Below are 24023 nucleotides of genomic sequence, written 5' to 3'. Positions count from 1 at the left end.
AATAAAAAACAGGAAAATAATCCAACTAAAATATCAATTGAAAGTGTTGATTTAGAACAAGTACATGAAATAAAATTCTTGGGTGTCATGTTAGACGATAAATTCAGCTGGAAACCACAGATCAGCCTAGTAAAATCTAAAATAGCCAAAAGTGTAGCTGTGATAAGAAAAATTAGTTTCGTCCTGGACTATAAATCTTTGTTTATTCTATATAACACACTCATTGTACCACAGTTAACATATTGTGTGGAAGTTTGGGGGAATACATACAAAACAAATTTACAGCCATTATACGTCTTACAAAAAAAATCAATCCGTATACTACATAAAGTGGGATACTGGGAACACACAAACCACTTATTTATCAAATCAAATACACTGAAATTCTGGGACCTGGTCAAATTTAAAACTACACAATTCATGTTTAAGGTCCGAAATCAAAAACTTCCACACAATATACAGGAAATGTTTGGTGACAGAGAGGGTGGTTATGATTTAAGAGGTGAAGGGTATTTTAAAAAACAACATATTAGAACAACCAGGAAGAGTTTTTGTTTATCTGTGTGTGGAGTAAATGTTTGGAATGGATTGAATGATGAGATTAAAAAAATTACAAATGTAAACCAATTTAAAAAATTGATTAAAGCAGAACTCATTTCAAAATATGCTACATAACATGTTTAATAGTTTATAATGTAAATGATTATATAAATAGTACTTACAATAATTGTACATAGTTAAACATAATGAAAAATGGAAACAAGTTGTCTCTTGTTGATGTTCTGAAAGTAAATTGATAATATATTGACAAGTATGAGAGGGGCAGGATATTATAAGATGTATCTTCTACCTGCTCCTTTTTGAACAGAAAATATAAAACTGCAAGTTACATGGGCAAAATAATTTGTTTTACATTTTATTTCTTAAGTTTGTCTCATTCTATTTTGTTTTTTTGTTCTTTTTTGACTGTTTTTAATGTCTGTTCGAAATAAATAAATAAATGAAATGAAAAAAAAAAAAAAATGAAAAATCAAAAAGTGAATAGAAAGTTATATTAAAAGCATATATATATATATATATATATATATATATATACACACACTGCTCAAAAAAATAAAGGGAACACTTAAACAACACAATATAATTCCAAGTAAATCAAACTTCTGTGAAATCAAACTGTCCACTTAGGAAGCAACACTGATTGACAACGGGGACCCTCGTCGGGTCAATCAGTGTTGCTTCCTAAGTTGACAGTTTGATTTCACAGAAGTTTGATTTACTTGGAGTTATATTGTGTTGTTTAAGTGTTCCCTTTATTTTTTTTGAGCAGTTGTGTGTGTGCACGTGTTTATATATCTGTATATAAAATAACCATATCATGGTATTTTAATGCACTCTGGTTTGTAAAGATAAATTTGGTCCTGTGTAGTCGCACTTGATTTAGGAGAATCCTAAAAATATGAGATTCACTCAACAGAGCTGTATGAACTTATAACAATGAAGCTGCTAAAACAGAAAAAAAGTGTGTGCTAAAAAGAATCACAATAAAAAAATCTTTCCAGTTCAAACATTTGCAAGATTCACAGTAGCCTTATACTGCCCCCTAATGGCCGTCTGAAACTTCTCAGTCTCAACTTTTAAACTGATTTCTGAAATCTTTCATCGAAGTGATCATCTTGAAATCAGATGCAGCCAGTTAGTTTAATGATTTGTTTTAAACACACGCACTGTAAATTATGTTTTAAATGAAACTTTAAGAGCTTCATCTTCTTCTTGCTCCGTCACTCTGACATTAGCTTCCAGGTTCTTCTGCGTTGCCAACATCACCAGTGTTTGCTTACCTGGAAATTACTGCCACTCCTAAAAATATAGCAATTGTGTAATACTGTACCATCTCCATGTGATGGTATTACATGAGATACAGAATCTGTGAAAACATCATTATGTCCAAATTATGTCTATGTGCTTCAACTATTACTGGAATATGCTTCACTAAACATTATGTCACATCTTTAATGCAGCAAGCTGGATTGCAATCTATAGTTCAACCTTCAGTCAATAATGTACTGTGTTTATTTTTTAACCAATAGCTGTGTACACTGGAGGTACTAAAATACTTAAGAAAATTATTTAACTCTTCTGTCAAGATAAATAAATGTGAAAGTGTGACAGGGTGCCCATCACAAAGTGTTTAAAGACCAGATTCATAACATGTGATTTATGAATAAAACACTACACCAAAACCTACACCACAGCGGCTATTTACAATTTAAATCAAGTATCAAGACTCAAACCTCTTGACAAAAAGAAAATTTTTAAAAAAAGCTCAGAGATGTGAAATTGTATTATTTCCCAACTTTTTTTCTTGTTTTGGTCACATTGTCGCCCCCTGCTGGCCATTTCTGTTGAGACAGAAAAATGCTTTTACTGGTGAATCTCAATTAAAATATTGAAACTAATTTCAGTACTTTGTAAAAAAAAAAAAAAAAAAACCTTTTAAAATATTTGTTAATTATTACAGCTTAAAGCTAATGGGGGAAAAAACCCCAACTATGTCCATGTACTGTAAATGCATGCAATACTTCGTCTAGGCTCCTTTTGCTTGAATTACATTGATGCAGTTTGATTTGGAGGCAATAAGTCTGTAGCTCTGGTGTCTCATGTTCCTTTTGAGAAAACTCCAATTACCAAGTTTTTCCTTCCACTTAACTTTCCATAAATATGCTTGGAAACAGGAGTTTGAGCAGTCAGGTTCATTGACGATTTGGGGCTTCTGCCGGTTGTGAAGGTGGTAATGTTACCATAACTTAATATTTCTGTATTAAGTTATGGTCTTATGACATAATTTTTATTGGTCTTTGAAATCAAAATTTCCACAAAGAAAAAAAAATGCAGTTGTGTTTGGCTATTCATTAGTCATTTGAAATACTACAAATAACCTTTTAACCTAAATTACTGAAATAAACATTTCCACAATAAATAGTTTACTGACATGCAACTGTATATTTTATAAGAAAAAAAATTATGTGGTGAAAAAAAGTGGGTAAAAAAGACAAAAAGACTGATTTATTCTGCAACATCTTATTAAATAGTTTTAGGAACAAATAAATCATTTTTAATGTTACAATTAGTTTACACAATTTCTCCGCCAAACTTCAGCAAACATTAAATATACATGTTTCTGTTTCGTCTTTATGTCTAAAGTTTCTCAGCTTGTTCTTTGATTTATACTGGTGGGGTGTAACATGAGCAGAAAGCAATGTTCAAAGAGTAGAAAAAATACAGTATGAAAAAGGTCCTAAACAGACAAAAGGATTTCACCAAAACCACAGATCACAAACAGCTTTAAATGTGTTGACGTTTTAAATGAAATGTACAAGACGGTGCGCGTTCCAGCATGATTTAAGATTAAAAGTTTGGATTTTTTTTTTTTCATCTTTACAAATATCTGTTTGCAAAAACATAAAAATGATGTATAAAAAAAACAAACATTGAAAAAGATAAAACACTTTACACAGAAGTATAATCTTCAGGCAGAGCCCCCTTCAAAATAACTGAAAGGGATCAATGTCTGTCACCTTGTGGCAACCTTAAGAGCCTGCATTTGACTTGAATGGACTTTAAACCAGAACGCCGGCGGCTTTTACTCTAACTGGGCTGCTGCTGCAACAACTACATGTAATCGGACTCTGAATATCAGACAGAAACGAGGATAAAAACTTTAAAGTTGGGAGCCAAAGGTGAAAAAGGAAGCTGCTTTTAGGCACAGAGACCAACTAACGGCGTCCGTCAGAGATAAGGCAGGTTCACTCAGCTGCCGATTAGCAGCCAGCTCTTACCAAGGTGACCAGCAGGTGTCTCCTCCTGCAGTCAGAAACATGAACAGTGAGGATCCCCAGGAGAGAAAACCAGGTACACCAAACAGACGGGACTGAATTCAGTTTCACTGCAGGACTGAGGGAGTGGCGAGGGACAAGGAGACAATGAGGGACAACATGACGGGAGATGTGCAAGGTGCATTTTGGGAAACGGTGAAAGACAGGGAGAAGATTATGAGGAACTCACTGCGAAAAGGAGTCGTAAAACACCAATTGTATCTCTACTTTCTCACCACTAGCTGGTGGGTGAATAAACTGGTCGTCACCGATGGTTTGCTTGTTTTAAAATTCTCTAAACGGAGACGATGGTCATCTTTTCTCTCGTTTGTTTCTTCCATCTTATCCAGGATGATAATCAGATCCCATCCAACCTAATGTTTAGTTCAAACATGGCGGCACATCATCAGATTAATGAGACTACTTTCACAGGGCAGCCCAAAGTGACGCAATTTTTTTTGCCTTAATGCGACCTGTATCTCATCTTTTCATGACGGTCCGAGCAACACAGGTCGGATTTTTTTCGAATGCGACCTGAATATCCGATACGTATCTGATCTTTTCAAATGTGACCTGAATCACATTTGAATGTCGGATGAACTGTAAAGTCACGTTCATCAGACCTGAACGTCAATGATACTCGGCAAAAGTCACTATTCTGCGGGCGGTAATGAGGATGACGTTGTTAATATGCTGCTCCGATTGGACAATAACCTCTAAATGGCAAGACATGCTACACCGTTAGCATTGATGTTTACTTCCGCAAACAATGAGCAGCTTCTTCTTTATGGCGGTTAGCAAAACAATGACAATGCTCTGTCGCTATTGCGTCCTTTACTGCGCATGCGGGACACTTTCAGGTCGTTTGCAGTTCACATTGCGATAACTGCGTTTCAATACGTTTTGTTCCGAGTGTCTGTAGAAGAACTCATCCCAGCAAGAACCGAACACACGTAAGCAGCGTCTGTGTTGGATGTTTAACGTTAGCATTAAAGTCTTTAGAGATTGAATCACTTCTGGATAAAATGGAAGAACAACTTTTAAAAGTGAAATCAGTGAAGTCACTACAGGACAGAATCTATAATCAGATCCTACAATCAATAAATAAAAAAAGGCCCTTAGAAGACATTCAGCGACTCGTGTTCAGGTCATTTAATAAAATGTTTTAACACCTACTGAAGGAGGACATTTTAGAGTCCAGTTTAGTGGGAGTTGCCTATTTGGACCCTGATGTTGTTGGCACCACTTTATGTGCAAGCACTTGCAGTAAAAAAAAAAATAAAAAAATAAAAAATAACAAAAAGGCCCCAGCGCTTAAAATTGAAAAACTTCTGAATGTTTCATTTTCCTGGCTTAAAATACAAGCACCTATAAATGGAATGGAATAGAAGCAAAATAAATCTGACAATAAAAACGACTAAACAAACAAGGTGCTGAAGCCAGAGATTATCGGATCAGGGGATGTAAACTCAAGATACGGTTTAAAACTAACCTGCAAAATAACACCTAAATAAATAAAAAAAACTGCCATAATAAAAGAAATAAGTGCTGAAGGATCTCAGTAGTAACAAATGCTAAAACTTTTAAAGTTTTGGTTTTCTGTAACAGGAAAACTGGAAACAACAAAAAGAAGCAAAAATGTAAATTTTGGTTTGATAAACTCTCAGCTGGGATTCATATTTTGTAACGGCATAAAGCCATTCACATCACTTAAACTTTAACACATTTTTCATGAAGCAACAATTTATTTAATACAAATAAAAATCTGAAAAGTGTGGAGCAAAGTTCATTGATAATTTCCATCCAATCTGACCTTTAGCCATCCAAGCAAAGCAGAACTGGCCAAAAACCTGCAGCTGCAACTGGTGGCTTTGAAAGTATTGAATCAGAGGTGGTGAATATTCAAGCAGGCCACACTTTTCAGGTTTTTATTCATAAAAACCTTTTGAAATCATCAATCATTTCTTTCAAACTCTGAATTAGTCCCTAATCTGTGTTCTTCCATCACATAAAACCATTAAAGTTTGTGGTTTTCATGTGAAAAAAATTTAAAATGTAAGTATCAATATTTTAATATTCCTACAGTGCATTTTAATGTACGGAGCCCCTAAGAGACATGGAGAAGTTTATTTGGAGTTTTCTTGCAGAAGTATTGCATTCTCTCACAATAATGTATTTGATAGTCAGTTCATGCAGCATTTTGAATAATCAGGGTCTTTCTGCTACAATATAAGGTTTTTGTAAGGCTTTTAGATGCAAGTTAATATCTAATTTGTGAGATATCTGAAGTTTTACATCTTTGGGATACAAATGCCCCACAACCAAACATCAAACATGGGATTTCTATCCCTGTTTAAAACCTAAAGAGAAACTTGAATGAAAGAAATTAAAAATACATCCAAACTATTATTTTCAATGAGTTATATTGCCATCTGATAGTTTAGGTTGTGTGTTTTTAAAATGGTTAATAAAAGGTCATTTTCATGTGCAGTTCCATCTCCACTGAAAGATATTTCGGAAACAAAAATGAACACAGTTAGTAGGTTGATTATAAACAAATTTTCTGCACCAAAGAGTTAAAAATATATAAACACGTTTTCACCGAGACTCTTTAAGAGTTTGTGTGTGTAATTTTAAACCGACATTTGTCATCACTCTGACTGTAATCTATTGCGAAGGAATACAATACTTTTGCGAGGTAATGCAAAACAAAAAAATATTTTAGAAAATCCCCCATGTCCCCTAGGGGGCGCCGTAGTAATGAGAACAACAGAAAGTCAGGATTTGATTCAGGGAAGTAAACTTAAACAGCAGCACCTTGCTACTAAAAAAAGAAAAAACAAGAATAAGTGACCAAACCCAGACATGGAATCAGGAATGTGTGGCGCCTGTGGAGCATTCAGTTAACCCGCTACTGAATACGCTACATGAAGGCTGCACCACAAGGCCACGCGTCTGCTGCCGTGTGCGTCGTCAGAGCTTCTGAAAATGTCAGGTTGACATGTAAAACAAATAAATATAACCAAACTCTGTTTAACTCCATTTAGAGTCACTAATTCAACTCCATAAAGTCGGTCTGACTGTCAGTTTCTTCTGCATAATACTGACACGGTAAGGAGATGTAAACTAGTACTAAAGGTGATAATTTTGCCTAAATGTTTGGGATTTATCCTCATTATATGTAAAAAAAAAAAAAAAAAAGGGGATTTGGTTCCGATGCTAATGAATAAAGAAAACGACTCGGCTTTAAAATGACATTCTAGTATTAAAATCAGGAGGCAGATAGTGCAAAAAAGTAAAAATAAATCTCACAATCACTTTGCATGGCTAAGGGCATCTGACAAACTACTTCTATCAGTCTGCATGACCCCACATCGTGCATCGTAGCGCTCAAACTACTTCTACTGAGGCCGTCTGTGTTTGTGTGTGAGTGAGTGTGTGACTAATGTGGTTGCATAACAAAGTTTAGAGGCAACATTATCCACCCTGCTGTGCTTTTAGTAGAAGGTCTCCTATGAGCAGATTCAGGGAGAGTAAATTAGCAGCAGTTAGGAGACGCAGGCTCTGATTTGATATCCATTAGTCTCCTTCTGGAAAGAAGCTTGTTTTATCCTTCCACACACACACACAGACTGACTGACCTCTGCATGGTGACATCTTTTTAACGCATGCTGTGACTTGCTACAGCATGCTTGAAAATAGCATAGAGGGAAGTGGGGAAAGACACAGACAAGTCGAAGAAAACTGATACCGACGGGGAAGTTGGTGCAACGTATTCTTTCCTTCCACACAATCCTGCTCAGCTTCTGTCTGTGCTCCCAACATTTCACCTTAGTGTACCATCCCTCGCCCCCTGAAAATCTAAGATCCCTCCCAGGACGAGGGCTATACCCGACTTTCCCCTGGCGTGTTGCCGCCCTCAGCCCCGCCCCGCTTCCCCACATCCCCGTGTCCCATCCGGCGCCTGCCGCCCTCCTGAAGCCGCCCCCAGCGGTAGCCGGTGAACACGGGGCTGATGGGGATGTACTTGAAGACGGCATGTCTGCGGAAGAAGGCCATTCCAAACGGCAGATCGTAGGAGCTCATGCCTTCGAGTTCGGCGGTGCTGAGGCCGGTTCCTCGGTTCAGCTTCCTGATGCCACGTTCCTCCAGGGAACCTGAGGTTAGACGACCAGAAGTTAGTCTGACGTTCATTTAATGGTGATTTATTATGCTTCCTTGAACAGTTAAGGATAAATCTTTGGACTATGCAACACAAGTACATTACATTTTTCTTAGATAATGAGATTTTAGTCTGGTCAGTTCTGCCTATTTTAATCTCCTTTCAGAATGAGCCATTTTAGGGCGTCTTGTCACTTTAAAACCAAATCCAAAAGCTGGGTTCTGTCTGTGCTCCCAGTGTAAATGTTGGGTTAATCTCAACATTTACACTGAAACATGAAAATGGCTGCAAACAGATGTGACATTATATCTCTCTACATCTCTGAAAAGCAGAAGAATAGTCTACTGCACATCCAACAAGAACACAGTAAGTGGTTTCTGGACGGTTAGGTCTTCTTGGAGTTCTGTTTGAGTTGCTAGGTAACCTGCTTGGCTTAACTGGGGTGGCTAGGTAACGGCGCAGTGCAATGTCGAATGTAACTTTTGAGGAGGTTTAACTTGTTTGCTCAGTGTCCCTATGTGATTTGAAAGGCCTTTTTTTTTATTATAAAAGTTTAAATTCTTTAATTTATGACCAACTAGTCATGAACTCCGTTCTCTTTATTGTTTGGATCTTCAGAGTTAACTTCAGGTTTTGAACAGAAAGTAAAACAGCTGAAGGGAAAATGTTTCCTTGTGTTTAGAATAAACTGCATCACAAAGGGGTAATAAATAAATGCCAAGAGTTTTCATGAACCGACGCCACCTCACCGACCCAAAAGGGTTGTTTCTCTTTGTTAAGTTTTATATGAAGGCTATTATTTATAAATAAAGTAGTTTTATTTATAAAAGGGTAAAGATGTAGATCTGTCCATTGGTCCTCTGAGGAACCCTCACCAACAAAATAAAAAAACATCCAACATGTTCTGCCTGTTTATAAATACAATATTGTTATTTTTAAAGATTTTTTAATAGCTTTGCAAATCCCAAACTACCTTGTTCTTGTCATAATTATAACCCACATACTTCCTCCTCATGGAGCAAATTTAAAAAAGGGTGAGTAAAACTCTTACCAGGTATAGTATTGTCCAAAATAAAGGCAACACAACCTCCAACAAACATAGCAGTGGTGAGCAGCACGTTGAGCACTTGGTCGACTTCAACTATACCTGAGGAAAAGAAAACAGACTCAGCAACTGTCTGATTTATTGCAATAAAAATATAAGCATGAATTTCTTACTGGATCAAATTATTTTAGGCTTTCTAACGGATTTTATGAGAGTTTATCAATAAAGTGAAAGTAAAATGTTGCTTTAATAAGGGGTGGTGTTACAAAACATTACATCTAACCACTAGATGCAGGGTTCATACACTTCTCCCCACAGTGAAATTCAACCACTTTTCAAGTATTTTCAAGGCAAACTTTAAAACTTTTCCAGCACTACACATTGGAGATAAAAACAAAGTGATAGCCTGAGTAATTAAGCTGCTAATAAGAGCTCATTAGAAACGTTTTGCTCACCAGTGACCAGCGGATTCTGCTTCAGGTAGCTGGGCAGCATAAGACCGAAGAAGATGGAGAAGCCCAAGACGAAGAGGTTCCTGGACGAGTTGAGGTCGACAAACTGCAGGTTGGAGAGGCCCACCGCCGTGATCATCCCAAACAGCGTGCAGAACAGAGCGCCCAGGACCGGGTCGGGCAGAGAGGCAAACAGGGCGCTGAATTTACCCACAAGCCCCAGCAGCAGCATCATGGCGGCGCCGTACTGGATCACACGTCTGCTGCCCACCTGGAGGGGGAAACAGCACCAACAAGACGGCTTTTACTACAAATCTTTGTTTATTTTTCTCATCTGTATAAAGGAGAAAGAAAAAAAATAAAAACAAAAAAGACAGAAGGAAAATAGAAGAAAACATCAAGACAGGTAGAAAACAGAAAACGGAATGAAAAAGGAAAGAAAAAGAAAAGAGAAAACAAGAAGGAAAACAAAGAATAAGCAAAGAAACAAGAAAGAAAAAGAAAAGACGAAAAGACAGAATATAAGAAAGAAAAGGAAACAAAAATGAAAGAAATAAAGGAAAACAAACAAGAAAGAAAGAAAATGAGGAATCCCAGACGTCAAAGGTAGCGGTTTACTACCTTTGTAATTCCCAGGACACCGATATTCGGACTGGAGGAGGTGGAACCGTTTCCTGTCCCGAAAACGCCGTCCAGCACACAGGAAATGCCCTCTACAAATATTCCCCTAATGAGCCAGAACAAAAGCGTCACGTACACGTCTGCCATGCTGGCCATTAAATCCTGCAGCCAGAGCTTTACAGACAACAACAGCTCACCGATTGATGGCGTGGATCGGCGGTGGAGGAGCGCAGGAGAGGCGAGCGCAGGCATAGTAGTCACCGATCGACTCGATGATGCTGGCCACCACGGCGCTCATCATGCCGATCACACCTGCAGCCGTGACGGTGGGAGTCCCCCACTGGACTGCAGGCGAGGAGGGACAGAAAGGATCAGAGCTCCTCCAACCACTGCATGTGAAGCTTTCCACGTCTAGGAAACCAAAAACTGATCCCAACGCTGCACATCTATTGTTCTACACCATTTATACTGCTATATAGAACTTTTTGACATTTCGATTTTCATTCTTGGAGCCAAAACAGATAAATATCACCACATAAAAAAAAAGTTCAAGCATTTATTATGCTAAATTATTTTCAATTTTAATTTAATCTTCAATTTAAAATAATTTTTTATTTTAAATTATTCAATCCATCCTGTAGGATTCATCCATCCTACAGTCTAGCTTAACTACTGCTCTAAATATATACTTTGTCCAGTAATTGGCCTTTTGAGTCTGAATGATCCCGTTAATTATTAATCGATTACAAAATTAGTTGATTAATTCAATAATTGATTCATCACGATTAATTAATCATTTCAGCTCCAGTGTTCTCCAAAACAGCAGCTGCAATTCTGAAACTTAAAGCCGATCAATATTCCAATTTATCCTAAATACTAAATCTGATCTAAGAAGTTCGTAACCGTCTCTTTCTCTCCAGCTTGAAGAAACTCACAGGGATAGGGGATCTTGAACCACGGCGCAGCTTTCAGGATTCCCTGACGTGCATCAGTGCGGGCGTAGAAACCGTACTTGTTCTCCTCCGGTGGGAAAACGTCAGTCACCGTAAAAATGAAGCACAGCAGCCATGACACCAAAATGGCCATAATGATCTGCATGCAGAGGAGAAGAAAACCTTTTAGATTCGCCAGAAGAGAAAAACACATTTATACCTTTCAAATTCAAGTCCTGAGTCTTATTATATGCTAAATAATATATATGACAAACACCTGATGCACAAAAGTGGCTTAAAGTAGCATTTAACAGATTTAGTAGAGTTTCAAACTGCACAGTTTATGTATAAAAGTCAGAAACAAAATATTACCAGAAAATATAAAAAAATATATTTTCCAAACAACAATGAAAAGAATGTGCATTTCTGTCATTGGTGTGAAGATCTGGAATAAACTTGCTAAAGAGCAGAAGCAAAGTCCAAGCATGAGGTATTTTAAGAGAAGACTCCAAATGGTTATTATTCAAAAGTATAAGGATGAACAAAGGGGATGAACCTGGCTGGGAATTACAACAAGTATAGTCATTTCATTTTTCTGTCAGAACTGGAAAACAATACGATGAACTAGGAATGGAAAACGGGTATGTTTATACAAGTTATATTTCATCATACTCCTTTTCAGACTCATACTCACTGAATAAGAGGCGTGTTTCTATGTAATTGATTATGTACTTCATAGGAAAGGTATTGTGTTTCATTTTACACTTGTCGGTGAAATGTTTGTCTAAAATAAAGTATCATTATCATCATCATCATTTTCTGCATAAAATCACTGATATCAAATGCTCCATCTTGCTCCTGGCTTCTGAGATCACAGTGAAGCATCTTAAATGAGACGCATAAATCAGACAGACCTGTGGTGTTTTTAATTATTTGGCCTGCAGAGGGGATAAAAAGACTGATTTACAGAGGCCTGGGGAGAACGAGATTACCTCTGCTGAATAATTTGACTTGTACGAGAACAAATCTTTAAATAAAACAAGGTGAACTCATTACAAGGGAAATAAATGTTCAGAAGAACGAATACCCACCGGGAACATCTTGAAAACCTGCAGCCTGTAGGACGTCCAGCCTTTCTTGGCTTTGTAGATCGGCAAGGGGAAGTGAACGTTTCGGGCGTATTGAGAGAAGAGCAGCACCAAAAATATAGTCCTGCAGACACAAAAATACCCTTCAGTCAGATAACAGGGCCTCGTTATTTTCTACACTTTCTGTTCCCCAGTGTGAGGAGTAATCCTGTTTGAAGATGTTCCATTTAGTCCTGAATGCGTCACGCCACGACTCCAGAGGATTCAGCGCAAATCAATTATCCTAACAGCCTGGGAACTCTGACAGCTACAGGCGCATATCCCCGTCCCTGCAGAGCGAGAGCAGAGGCCCTCCAGCCAACAACAATGACACGGCAGGAGCCGATGTCACACAACCTCAACATCAGAAACTCAGCCGCTAGTCATTACAACGCTTTTTTTACACCAAAAATATCCAGAAAGTTCTCTGTTTGCACCAGGAAATTGGTTTTTACCAGAAATGCTTCAGATTATACAGACGGATGTAGACTCAACTTTTATTGTTCAAGTCTCAGACAAATCAGGGTTTCTGCACGTTCACAAAAACAAATTTGATACTTTTTAAGACCTTAATAAGATTATTAATGAAATTTAAGGCTTGAATCACGACAGAAACGTGCAAAAGAAAATCACTCATTCTGTATAGAAGTATTTCCAAATGTTTTAGTACAGAATGCCAAGAGAAGTGAGGCGAAGATGAACGTCGTCCAGCTAGAAGGTGATACATTTGCACTCATGATAGACTCAAAAGAGCTAGCTAGGGTACATTAGCAACTAGTTAGCGGTAGCTGCAACCGCCTGAAGTCACAAAACGCCTGACAGAAAAGTCCCACAAGGAAATATACATAAATGCGATTAAGTAGTTATGCCAAGTCATCTTTAATGTCCTTTCAAGATTACAGATATGACAGGACAACTTACATTTTTATTAACTTAAGACACTCTAAGACCTTAAATTCAGATAAACGGATTTTAACTTTTTAAGGATGCACAGGCACCTTGCTAATTCATGGCTGTTTATTAAAGCATTCAAACATTGTAGTTTTGTGAGATGATACAGCTGAATAACTTCCTCATTCTATTGCAAAAACATATAGAAACATATGAAATTTTTCAAAATTGCTGTGTTTTGATCAAATAGATTTATTTTTGCAATTCCAATTTGCGCAATTTAAGGTAAACAAAAATGCAGCTACTGATTTCAATAGTGTGCAGTGCTTTAGCTCTCACTGTGGTAAACTGGAGTACCGAAGCGTTTAGGGCATGATGTGTTTCTTTTTACGATCCTGCTGTCTTCTTCGTGTTCTACCAAGGTGATTTCTTTAGGTCACCTAGTATCGGGTAACGGTTAACTAATGTTTTAACATACTTTTACAGTCAGGTTAGTCTAAAAATCTTTTTCCCCTTTGATTCATGAATTCATGATTTGCATTTTGAAACTGTGCTTACAGGATGGCGATGCCCCAGTGTTTTCCAGCCCTCTCGCCTGCAGCCTGGAAGCCCGAGAGCCCGATGAGGGCCACGGTGGGAGTGATGGTCAGGGGCCCGATGTACTTCAGTAGCATCCCGGGCAAACCCAGAGCTCCAATGCAGACTTCGATCAGGGACGACACGATGATCGCACCCTGGATCTAAGAAAGGTCGGAGAAATTCAGTAATGGATCAGTAATTATTTAGCTATTTAGTCATAAATCAAACTGTTCTGCTCAGCTACAAGCTAATGGCTACTGTAGCCACTAGCTACAGAAGCCATTAGCTTTTATATTAAGTTTATATTTTAAACTTAATATAAACTAATAACCTGTTACTTCACATTCTTTTGTGCTGATTGCTAAATAAACATGTTTAGCAAGAAAGGTTAAAAAAAGCTTTAAAAAAAGAAAGAAAAGCTCATTTTTTCATCCCAGATATGAGTTGAATCAATGTTTTTCTAAAACAGATTTTGATTTTGTGCGAATTTTGTAGATTTGTTGAAAAACCGGCGGGCCAGATCTGGCCCCAGGGCCTCGAGTTTGACACGCGTGTTAGTTGTCATGTAAACAAATCTCTGCATTAGACTCACTTTTCATGAGGAATGAAGTCTTATCTCAATAAGCTCAACAGATCCGTCTGCATCTGTAGAGTTTATTGCAGCCGAATGTAACGGATCTTTATAACAAACTTCATTTAGTTAATATAAAATGTCAGAAATATTCCAGTTATCATGTGGTTTTTGGAAAGTGGTGAAGATTTAAAACTACTTTCCATCTCATAGTTCAACCACATTTCAAATAATCAGATGTTTTATGAGGCATTTGAGTGAAAAACGGGGGAAGTATTTATGTCTCCTATTTAAAATCTGATCAAAATGAGCTGTGTTCTGTTGAACACTTTAAAAGTACACACTTTAAGAAGAAAAATACTTTTTAAACTAAAAACTATGCCCGGTTTATCAGAGTCTGCTGTTCTAAACTAAACATTGACTTTACAGCTGTAAATATGGACATTGCCTGAAGGGAAGCCTGGACAAACATCACATTAAATCACATTTAATGGTAAAGAAATGACCATAAACTGCTGCCATCATCATCATGGAATCGATGTTCCAGGTAATGACCCTGTTAAGCTCCTCTCTGTCCCCGCTTCATCTTGAGCATTTTTTCCCTCCAGTTTTAAATCGGTTTTGTTTCATTCGCGTCACATAAAGATCAATTACCAAACCAACTCGCACATACTGGAAAGGTTACCTCAGATTAACGTCATCCGTCACATAAAGACGAACCCTGCAGACGTATGGAGACGGGGCGTCTCCATCACAACAAAGTATGTTTATATCATTTTAGGAAAAACCCTGGACTGTATTCCAATTCTACTGTGTAAAAAGTTGCATAAACGCTACTTAAGATAATATGAACATCCTCTGATTTAATTTATTGAAGCTCATTTTGTAATCAGTTAAATTTCCCTCGTGTCCTTCGCTTCACCTCACGTATCCTGGGGTGCCAGATGTCCTCGGTGTGCAGAAGCTCTGTCCCGTTCAGGAACGGACGCTCTGTTGAGGTTAGAAGAGAAACGGATCATTAGATTATTCATATAAAAAAAAGAAAATGTTTTATTAGGAGCAGGGTTTGTACACTTTAAAAGTTCAAGCACTTTTCAAGCATTTTCAAGGTAAAATTTAACCTTTTGGAGATAAATACAATACAAACCTAAAAAAAAAAAATAATAATTTCAATTCAGTATTTTATTTATTACTGTTAATAATGCATTGTGATAATATTTTACATTACAGGGTTAACTAAAACAAAACGTCTCTCTGACCCTTTAAACCTGAGTGCTCCAAGAACAAAATACTAATTAAATTTTTTTTTAAATCCACCAATTTCAATAACATATGAAATACATTACAATCAATAAGTCATGAAACAATCCAAAGACATTGTTTTGATAACTAGCTTGCCTAAAAACAAGAAAAGTTTAGACAGATTTAACTTCAGGCAGTGAGAAAAAAATTGCTTTATATATGAAATATCAGATTTCAACTGTAAAGATTTTATAAATTTGGATTTTTGATAAAATGTTACATTGCTCTTTAGTAAAAACTGCACAGTTTGTAAACACTTTATATGGAAATCAAGCACTTTCCACACGCTGAAATAAAACCAAACATAAATTCAATCATTTTCAAGGATCTAAAGCAGCAGTAGGAACCCTGCAGCAGAAACCGGAGCGTTACCTGTGCTGTTACATTTCCATTTCTCCAAAGACAGGATGGCTCTGGCTGGCGCAAGGAAAGCAAATGCACTGGCCTGGAACAAAGGCAACCTGAAGGAGAAAAACAAGACAAATCCGCATCAGAAAGGCATTTACATGTTCCACCTCATGTAACATGTGATGTGAATGACAATAAAGTCTCTTGAATCTTGAATTTCAGAGACATAATAATTGGCTTGCAGAGACGCAGCATAACAGAAATGTAGACAAAGTGTTCATATCAGCCCTGCTGTAACAGTTTTTCTAAAAAAGCTGATCACTGTTGAGTCTGTGCTATAAATAAGGATAAAACGCATTACGACACAAAAAGTAGTTTTTTCTGATATTTAAAATCACTCTTTTTTTATAAAACCAGCCTTTAGGAGTTTAAAAATGATCAAAGCTTTCAGATGTAATGCATAGGACTGCAACTAATGATTATTCTGATGATTTGTCCGATTAAAAAAATTCACCACATTCTGCTGATTTTTCATTTAACTCAAGTTTATTTTATGTTTAAACTGCACATAAATGATTCAATAATTTTTTTCAATTAGAAAATGAACATTTTCTTGCCTATTCCTTTAGTGAATGTTTGATTATTGGTAGCAAATGCAGCTAAAAGAAATCCTAACATGCGAGAAGCTCAGCGCTTTCTGCTCGACTTATTGATGCAGTGTAGAGCGGATCTGTGGATTACTTTGCATTGAATCCAATCCTTCAATGCAAACCAGGTGAAACTAAAACTTCCACTTAAGGAGTTGCAAATGAAACAATTACAGATAAAGAAGGTTTTGTTTTCATCTTTAATGCACAACTGTACAGTTTGGGCCTTTTGAGTCTATTTTCTCCAGTTAATGATTAATCAATTACTAGTTGTCGATTATTTCAGGATTAGGACAGGATTCATCATGATTAATTGTTTTGGTCCCGATAGTGTAGTTAAAGAACAGAAATGTTTTTGTTTTTTTTTGAAAAGCATCCCAACTGATTATCTTGAACATATGTTTCAGATAAAACGTAAAACACATTTCTGTGTCAACTTCTACAACTATACAATATCATAAACATTATTTATGCTCGTGTTCAGTCAGGTTCAGTCTCTCCCTCTCTGCTTCAGTGGCATTTCAGTAAAACCCAGAGACAGACGGAGGCCATCGTTCACCTCAGAGTGATGGAAAGCCGCTGATGCCACTGGCGCTGAAGCCAAAGCCAGTCTGTGACTGGAACCAGGCAAAAGAGTGAGAAGGGCAACAGCTTACATAACTTAAATCGAGCACCAACACCCTCTGACACACTTATTTTCCTTCCTCTTTTGGCCCAACACTTTAACAATTATCCAATTCTGTCCTGGAAATGTGAATGAATTGCTTTCTCCGAGTTGGGAGATCTGACTCACAGAAGAAACCTCAAACTCAAATGGGAACAAATATGCTGTGCCAAAAGATCTGATTTGGGTAAAATCAAACAATAAATCAAGCACCAAGATCTATGAAATCACAACAAAACATGATTGTAAATAAGGACAATGCCCTTGAACTAGTTTAACTTCACTGGAAGAGATGTGAAATGGTTGACAGTGCTATGTGGAAACTTGCAGTCACAATAAAATCAGTATCTCCTTCTCATCACTTTCACATCATTCTGCCACATCAACCAGATTTTACTTTATGTGCAAACTGAAGATTTTTAATTTTTTATCATCTCATCCTTTCAACTGTGACATGTAAAGATGACACTAACAAAGCATGTGATTCAACAATGAGGTATTTCCAGATTCAGTTACATGATTAGCCAAAAAATAATAATTGCTATGTGACGTCACCAGTAGCCATGGTTACTCCCTCTCTTTTGATGCGTTAGTTTCTTGAGAGCCATGTCATGCTGGCAGTAGATGCCATTTATTCCTCATCATCTAGGAATGTGATCCGTCATGGCACTTTCTTCCTGGCTCGCTGCAGTTGATTTCCTTTGATAACAAACCATCTTGATGATAACGACATGCAGAGACAGTCTTCCCATCAGCCTTCACATGTACAGTGACGTACAAATTCTTCATAGTCCGTCAGTGTTCTTAAACATATTACAACCACAATATTCAGTATGTTTTATGTGATTATCAATCAGAGCATCTAGTCTCCAGACGTCACTTAATGATCTAATATGCTTCCCTGAACAGGTTAAGACAGGTCAATGTTCTATACAAAACATGTTCACTACATTTTTTGCACAGAGTCACTTAAGTAGATTTTAGTTTGGTCAGTTCTGCCCCTTTAGTGCTACTTTCAGAATGAGCCGTTTTTGGGCCTCCTGTCCCTTTAAATCCAGATCAGCTGCTGTTGGCCACGCCCCCAACTCATCGTTTACAGCTGAACGTGAAAATGGCCGTAAATAGATACACCTTTATACAACAGCACATCTTAGAAAAGCAGATGTGGAGCCTCCTGCACAACCAACAAGAATGCAGCAAGTGGTTTCACTTTTCCAGTAGCCATTGTAGAGCTGACCAACTGTGCTTGAGCTCAGCCTGGGTTGCTACGAAACGGGCTACATTCTGGAGGTTTTTGAAACGACTCATTTTCCAGACACCATAAAACATCTACTTACTTTGAATTTGGCAATTTACAGGCATTCGCTTGGAAGATCTACTTTCCGAAAGACAAGTTTGCACACTCAGTATAAATCCAGCTGCTCTGAAGTCCTGAAAGGTTTGATGGAAAACTTTCGAGAGCAAAACACGTCATAAAGGCCAAAGAACACAACAGACAACCAGGGAGAAAGAACTGGAGATTTCTAAAGCATGTTTAGGTTATTATGCTGCATAATGTTTAAAACATCATATCGGACTGCTGTATAATGAATATATTCTTTATTTTTAATAACTACTGCAGTCTTTAAATTTACATATGTGCTCATGATCACATAAACTTGTTCCAGTTCCACCAAATGTGAATGAAATTTGCTCACTTTTTCTTTTACTTTACTTTACTTTTAACTGTAAACTTATGACAAAATATACAAAACATTCAATAGAAAAAAATCTTTGTTGATAAGAAAAAGTAAATTATTAAATGAAAAATAAGGATGACAAACACATAGTTTAAAAACTTTTATGCTAAAAAGATTAAAACTAGAAGGCACAGAGTGGAGGAAGGTTAGATAAATGTTTGTAAACAGAGCAGCAGAAATATGTATTTATGTTGGAGAAAAAATCTGTGAGAACTAGGTCACCTCACTTGTTCCCGACATGTTTGCACTTGTATTTCTGAAAGTAGGTCTTCCAAGCAGCTTCTCATAAGCAAATGCCTGCAGATTTAATTTATTATAGTTTTGGTTCTTCGCTCCACTTGCCAGCATGTGATGCAACACTTGAACGACACGCAGCTCGCTCCCTGAAGTGCTGTAAATCTCCTGTGTTTAGCTTCAGGAATTTTATAATTTCAATTCCTAGTTTATGAAACACAAGCTGCTTTCTCCTCTTGGCAAAGAGGAAGTCAGAGTCTTAAAGGACAACAGTCACATGGGCAAAACAGGAAACTCCAAGTAATGCTTGAATGCTGAGTGGACCCAACAAAGTAATGCTTACACACTTATTCACACCACAGAGACCAAAAGAGGAAGGTGGAGGAAAAGGAACCAGATGGTGGCATTAATGGCCCCCCAGCTTTAGGAAACTGTAAGCTGGACTGTTGGATACCTGCAGCCCAGCGTCGTTTGCAGCAGGGTAGTGATGCCGACGCAGAAGAAGATGGTCCCGATGAGCTGACTGGTGGCCCACTGATCAAAGCCGACGCACATGGCCTCTGCGAGAAGGAACGGGACAGCGATGGTCCCGCTGAAACAGGTCAGGTAGTGCTAAAAAAAAAAGAAAAAAAAGACGTCAGTCACAAGATGATCAGTTAAAGCTGCAGTAACTTTTATAAAAAACATATTTGTTAAAATTATCACCATGTTGTGACAGATAATCTGTGAAAAACAAAATTGTGCTCCTCTGCCACCAATCCGAGCCGTCAGTCTGAATTAACGCTGTCAGTCATGCTCATGTACATGCTGCTTACACCCTCCGCTTTTCTCTGAGCTACAGCGTCTTCCAGTCAGCAGGGCCTGCTGCAAATGCTCAAGCTAGTTAGCATAGCCTTCAATGATGGCAGATAAGCTGCTTTCCTGGAACTATAAGTTGTTTGTTTTGCATTAGCACATTTAGCAGCACATACATGAGCATGACTGACAGCATTAAGACCCTCCTTCTGGCTCTGATTGGTTGCAGGAGTTGGTAATTAGTTACATTTACTAAGCTACATTACTTGGAAACAAAAATACTTTTAGAAGAAGTTTTATTGCAACATATTTAGTTTTACTTAAGTAATATAATCGAGGGACAAATGTATTTATTTAAGTTATATGAATCTGCCAATGGAACTAGCACTTTTTAATCAAAGTTAATGAATTCTCGACTTAAAACAAGTCTCCATATCTTGCTAAAAGGTACTAAGTTTTGTCTTTTTTCAAGTGTAATAAAATATTTTCACTAGAAATTAGACCAAAAATACTCGTGCAATCACTTTGTAAGATTGTGTTTTTGCAGTGTGCTGAGCCATTTTGAGAGAAGATGTAGTAAACACTGTATTTGCCCTGTATTAAGTTTTATATTGAATTTTTTTTTTTTTTTAAGTATGCTGCTTAAAATGTGTTTTGTAGTTTTTTTTGTCAGATGCCATCACTTTAAACAATTAAATCAGGTATTATAATCAGTAATTTACTTTTTCCAGTATTTTTACTGAATATCTTTTTATTCTTACTCGAGTAATTTTTTGGACGGCTACTTTTTACTTTTACTTGAGTCAAAACATATTGAAGTTGTGCAACTCTTACTTTGGTAAGAGTTTTTGCTTCTCCATCCATCTCTGTTGAGATGCGCGTGTGTGCGCGTGCGTGTGCGTGTGTGTAACTGACAGTATGAGGGTTTCTGAAAATCCATTATATTCAAACTTGTGCAACCACTTCTTGTTTTAAAAGTCACTCCTGTTGCGTATGTAGTTGCTCTTCTGACCAGAACTGTATAATTAAATAAATAATTGCTAGAAGAATTAGCTAAAATCAGCACCACTTCTCTTATAAAAACATTCATGTCTGTACCAGAACATAACTGGACTAATCAAGCCACACCTGCGCAATTTATTTGATGTGTGTGTTGGGTACACTCAGTTCTTACCCCTGACATTTAACTGGAAGGTTATTAGCCTGAAGCTAAATGCTTAGGAGCTGGATGGAACATGCCCAGGAAACATTTACAGTTTGCATTCCTCAAAACTTTTCAACCCAATTCGTCACTAGATGCAAAACAAAAGAAAAAGTTGCTGATAGTTAAAGTCTTTCTTAAAATGACGTAAATCTTTGTGCAAAACATTGTTTCTATGTAGTTAAAGACTCATTATAAACATGGACTGATCACCATTTATCAAAGAACATCTCAAACTGAGGACACGAACATCAAATGATTTGTGTAACTGGAGTCAAACTTATCTAAATGTTGAAAGTTTCATGTATTTATCTTGTTCTGCTACGGCCTAGCCCAGGAGACTGTTCTAAATTCGTTTTTTTTAATCCTAGCAAAAGAAAGGTTAAATGAAAAGAAAATATGAAAAAAACTAAGAGCGAGGTACAGAATTTTTTTGCTGGTGACAGAAAAACAAAAACAAGCATGAGACATTGTTGTTAACGCTTCAATCCGCTATTTTAGACACAAAATCCGTTTATTTAAACAGCAGTTTAGGACTTATACCATGCGTGTATGTTTGGTAAATATAATTACTGTGTGGTCTTTGTAGGGCTTTGCACCCACGTCATTTGTACATTTGTGAGGTTTAGGTCATCCGCCTCACAGATTTAAGGCATAAAAGGAAGATGACGCATGGCAAAATGTCCGATGTCAGACAAAACGACGCTGAGGTCGCTTGGTGGGAACATTAACGTGACGTGTGATGGGAACAAATCCTATTTTTGAGTCGGGCTGCATGGTTACGTGCCGAGCGATGGGAGGAAAAACACTGAACACACGGAGGACATAAACGTGTAGGTAGTGTTATTCTTTCTTATTTAATCCAGCTTTACGTGCAGATTTACCTGTAAGCCTAAGAACACACACAGGTACCAGGGCGGGGTGTCTTCAATGGTATAGATCATGTCCATCCTTCTCACATCCATGCTGTCTGTGCTGTCGAGTGTCTCTGAAATCGAGCTCTATAAATACAACGAGAGGGGAAGAAAAAAAACAGCATGAATGTCTTTGACCTGCTTAAATCCCTCTCAAAGTAGCTTTAGAAAGAGACAGTAATGTGTTCTTGTTGGGTTTATTTACATACAACATAAACTTTGATGAGCATGTCTGAACAGTTTGGACAAAAGAGAAGATTTCAACATGAAAAGATGACAAAAGTAGACAGAAACTGTGGGAAAACAAAACCTTTTAGTCTGTCAAAGAAAAATGCACAGTCATGATGACAGGAAAAAAAACCCTGTCATGGTAACATGAGTCAACCTTTTCTTCAGCAGAAGTGCTCATCTGTATCTTATTACATGTGGAAAAAAAGAACAATTCAATTGTCTTTTTCGAAACTTATTTTTTTGTTTACAACTTTGTTAGAAGAGTAAAAGATAGTCAAATTGTACACCTCCTTTAGATTTGAATAAGAAATGCCTCATGCAAATGTGGTAGTGAGCTAAAATAAACATGTCTGCTCATCACTGGTTTTCAGTGCCTTGCAAAAGGATTAAACTCTTTCGCATTGTCATGAGAGACAATGTGAAAGAGTTACAAAGCCACGTCGCACAAGTAAAACTTCACCGTTCACACAAAAGTAAAACTGAACAAACTCTCAACCAACTTTTATATTTAACAATATCATCAGAATCGAGCAATAATTTTAAGTAAAATAAAATTTATATAGCACCAATAAATAATCATCTCAACGCACAAAAAATTACTTGTAAATATTTTGCTTTTTCACTTAAAACTCTAAAATAAAATTATTTAAAGTATGGCTACATGAATCAATCACCCTGAGCCTGACAGTAGGTGCCTAATCCTAAATTATCTCAAGTTTATTTTTTGTAATAGTGATTTTTTAAAATTATTTTAGTGTGTAATTAAAAAAATTACACGGCACAACACGTTTGAATACCATATTAAGACACTATAATTAAACACATGACTAAAAAAGGGCTTGAAAAGCTACTGGATCACAAAGTTCAGGAGTAATCAGTTCTATGATATTATCAACATAAAACTTAACATTCCCTGTGGTGTTAAAGTTTTGGGTTGCGTAACAAAAACAAAAGCATAATTTCAGATTTTCAAAGTCCCGATGCTTATCATCGTTAAAGCGAGAGCAGAACAATATGGTGAGCCATACCGCCATCTTAATATCAGTTTGTGTAATAATGGCATCACAAAGCGGTTTCCCAGTTCAGTTTTAATCTCCCTGATAAGAAGCTGACTGTTTACTGCTTCCTCTCTCTGCAGCAGAATATACCCAGTTCCTTCACAATAAAAGCTTTCGCCCAACAAAACCAGCCTCAGAAACCAGAAAGTCTGCTATAAATCTGGTGGTTAAAGGATGTTTCTTTCCAGAGAAGTTCAATAGAAAGAGGGCTGCTGACTGCATTACCATGGTGTCATCATGTGACGGTGAGTAAGCTTTTTATAAGCCTTGTGATTACATCTGCGTTCGTTTTTTTCCCCCCACCGACAGACAAAATTACTTATATCGTATTTCACTTCCATGTTTTCATTTTCAGTTACCTTCTCTGCTGCTTGATTATCCTTGGTGTAGATTGCCATCAGCTCAGTGTTCTCCGTGTCCTGATCTCCGGTGGCTCCGCCAACTCCGTTTACCACAACCTAAAACACACAAAATTAAGATGATCAAGGTTTTTATTTACCAGGCTGACACTTCTCCACTCTGGTTCACAACCAGAACTAATCTTCAAAGATATAAAATGACTAAGTAAATTATATTGAATCTCCTCCAGAAACTCCATCTAATGACCAGAAAACATTTTAGTGGGTTTTTATGTT

The 24023-nt window shown here is 37.2% G+C and overlaps 1 protein-coding gene across 4 annotated transcripts in view; it reads right to left on the bottom strand.

Moving 5' to 3' along the window:
- Positions 1-3065: 3065 nt before the first annotated feature.
- The window catches only part of slc23a2 (solute carrier family 23 member 2), a 43781-nt gene continuing 22823 nt past the window's right edge, over positions 3066-24023 (bottom strand). For all 4 annotated transcript variants that reach the window (XM_081610766.1, XM_081610765.1, XM_008418180.3 and 1 more), the window contains 13 exons: positions 23748-23846; positions 22070-22186; positions 19644-19801; positions 15930-16018; positions 15178-15245; positions 13664-13845; positions 12179-12299; positions 11091-11247; positions 10353-10500; positions 10156-10261; positions 9538-9805; positions 9089-9184; positions 3066-8032 (listed from right to left, as the gene is read on the bottom strand). In XM_081610766.1, the coding sequence (XP_081466892.1) occupies positions 7761-8032; positions 9089-9184; positions 9538-9805; positions 10156-10261; positions 10353-10500; positions 11091-11247; positions 12179-12299; positions 13664-13845; positions 15178-15245; positions 15930-16018; positions 19644-19801; positions 22070-22186; positions 23748-23846 (1881 nt within the window). In that variant the 3' untranslated portion in view covers positions 3066-7760. The remainder of the gene's footprint in view (positions 8033-9088; positions 9185-9537; positions 9806-10155; positions 10262-10352; positions 10501-11090; positions 11248-12178; positions 12300-13663; positions 13846-15177; positions 15246-15929; positions 16019-19643; positions 19802-22069; positions 22187-23747; positions 23847-24023) is intronic.

This window comes from Poecilia reticulata, chromosome 9, assembly GCF_904066995.2.
Source record: "Poecilia reticulata chromosome 9, P_reticulata-male-v2, whole genome shotgun sequence".
Taxonomy (NCBI): Eukaryota; Metazoa; Chordata; class Actinopteri; order Cyprinodontiformes; family Poeciliidae; genus Poecilia; species Poecilia reticulata.
Note: the sequence above shows the minus strand (reverse complement) of the source record. Positions and strands in the feature narration are given on the sequence as shown.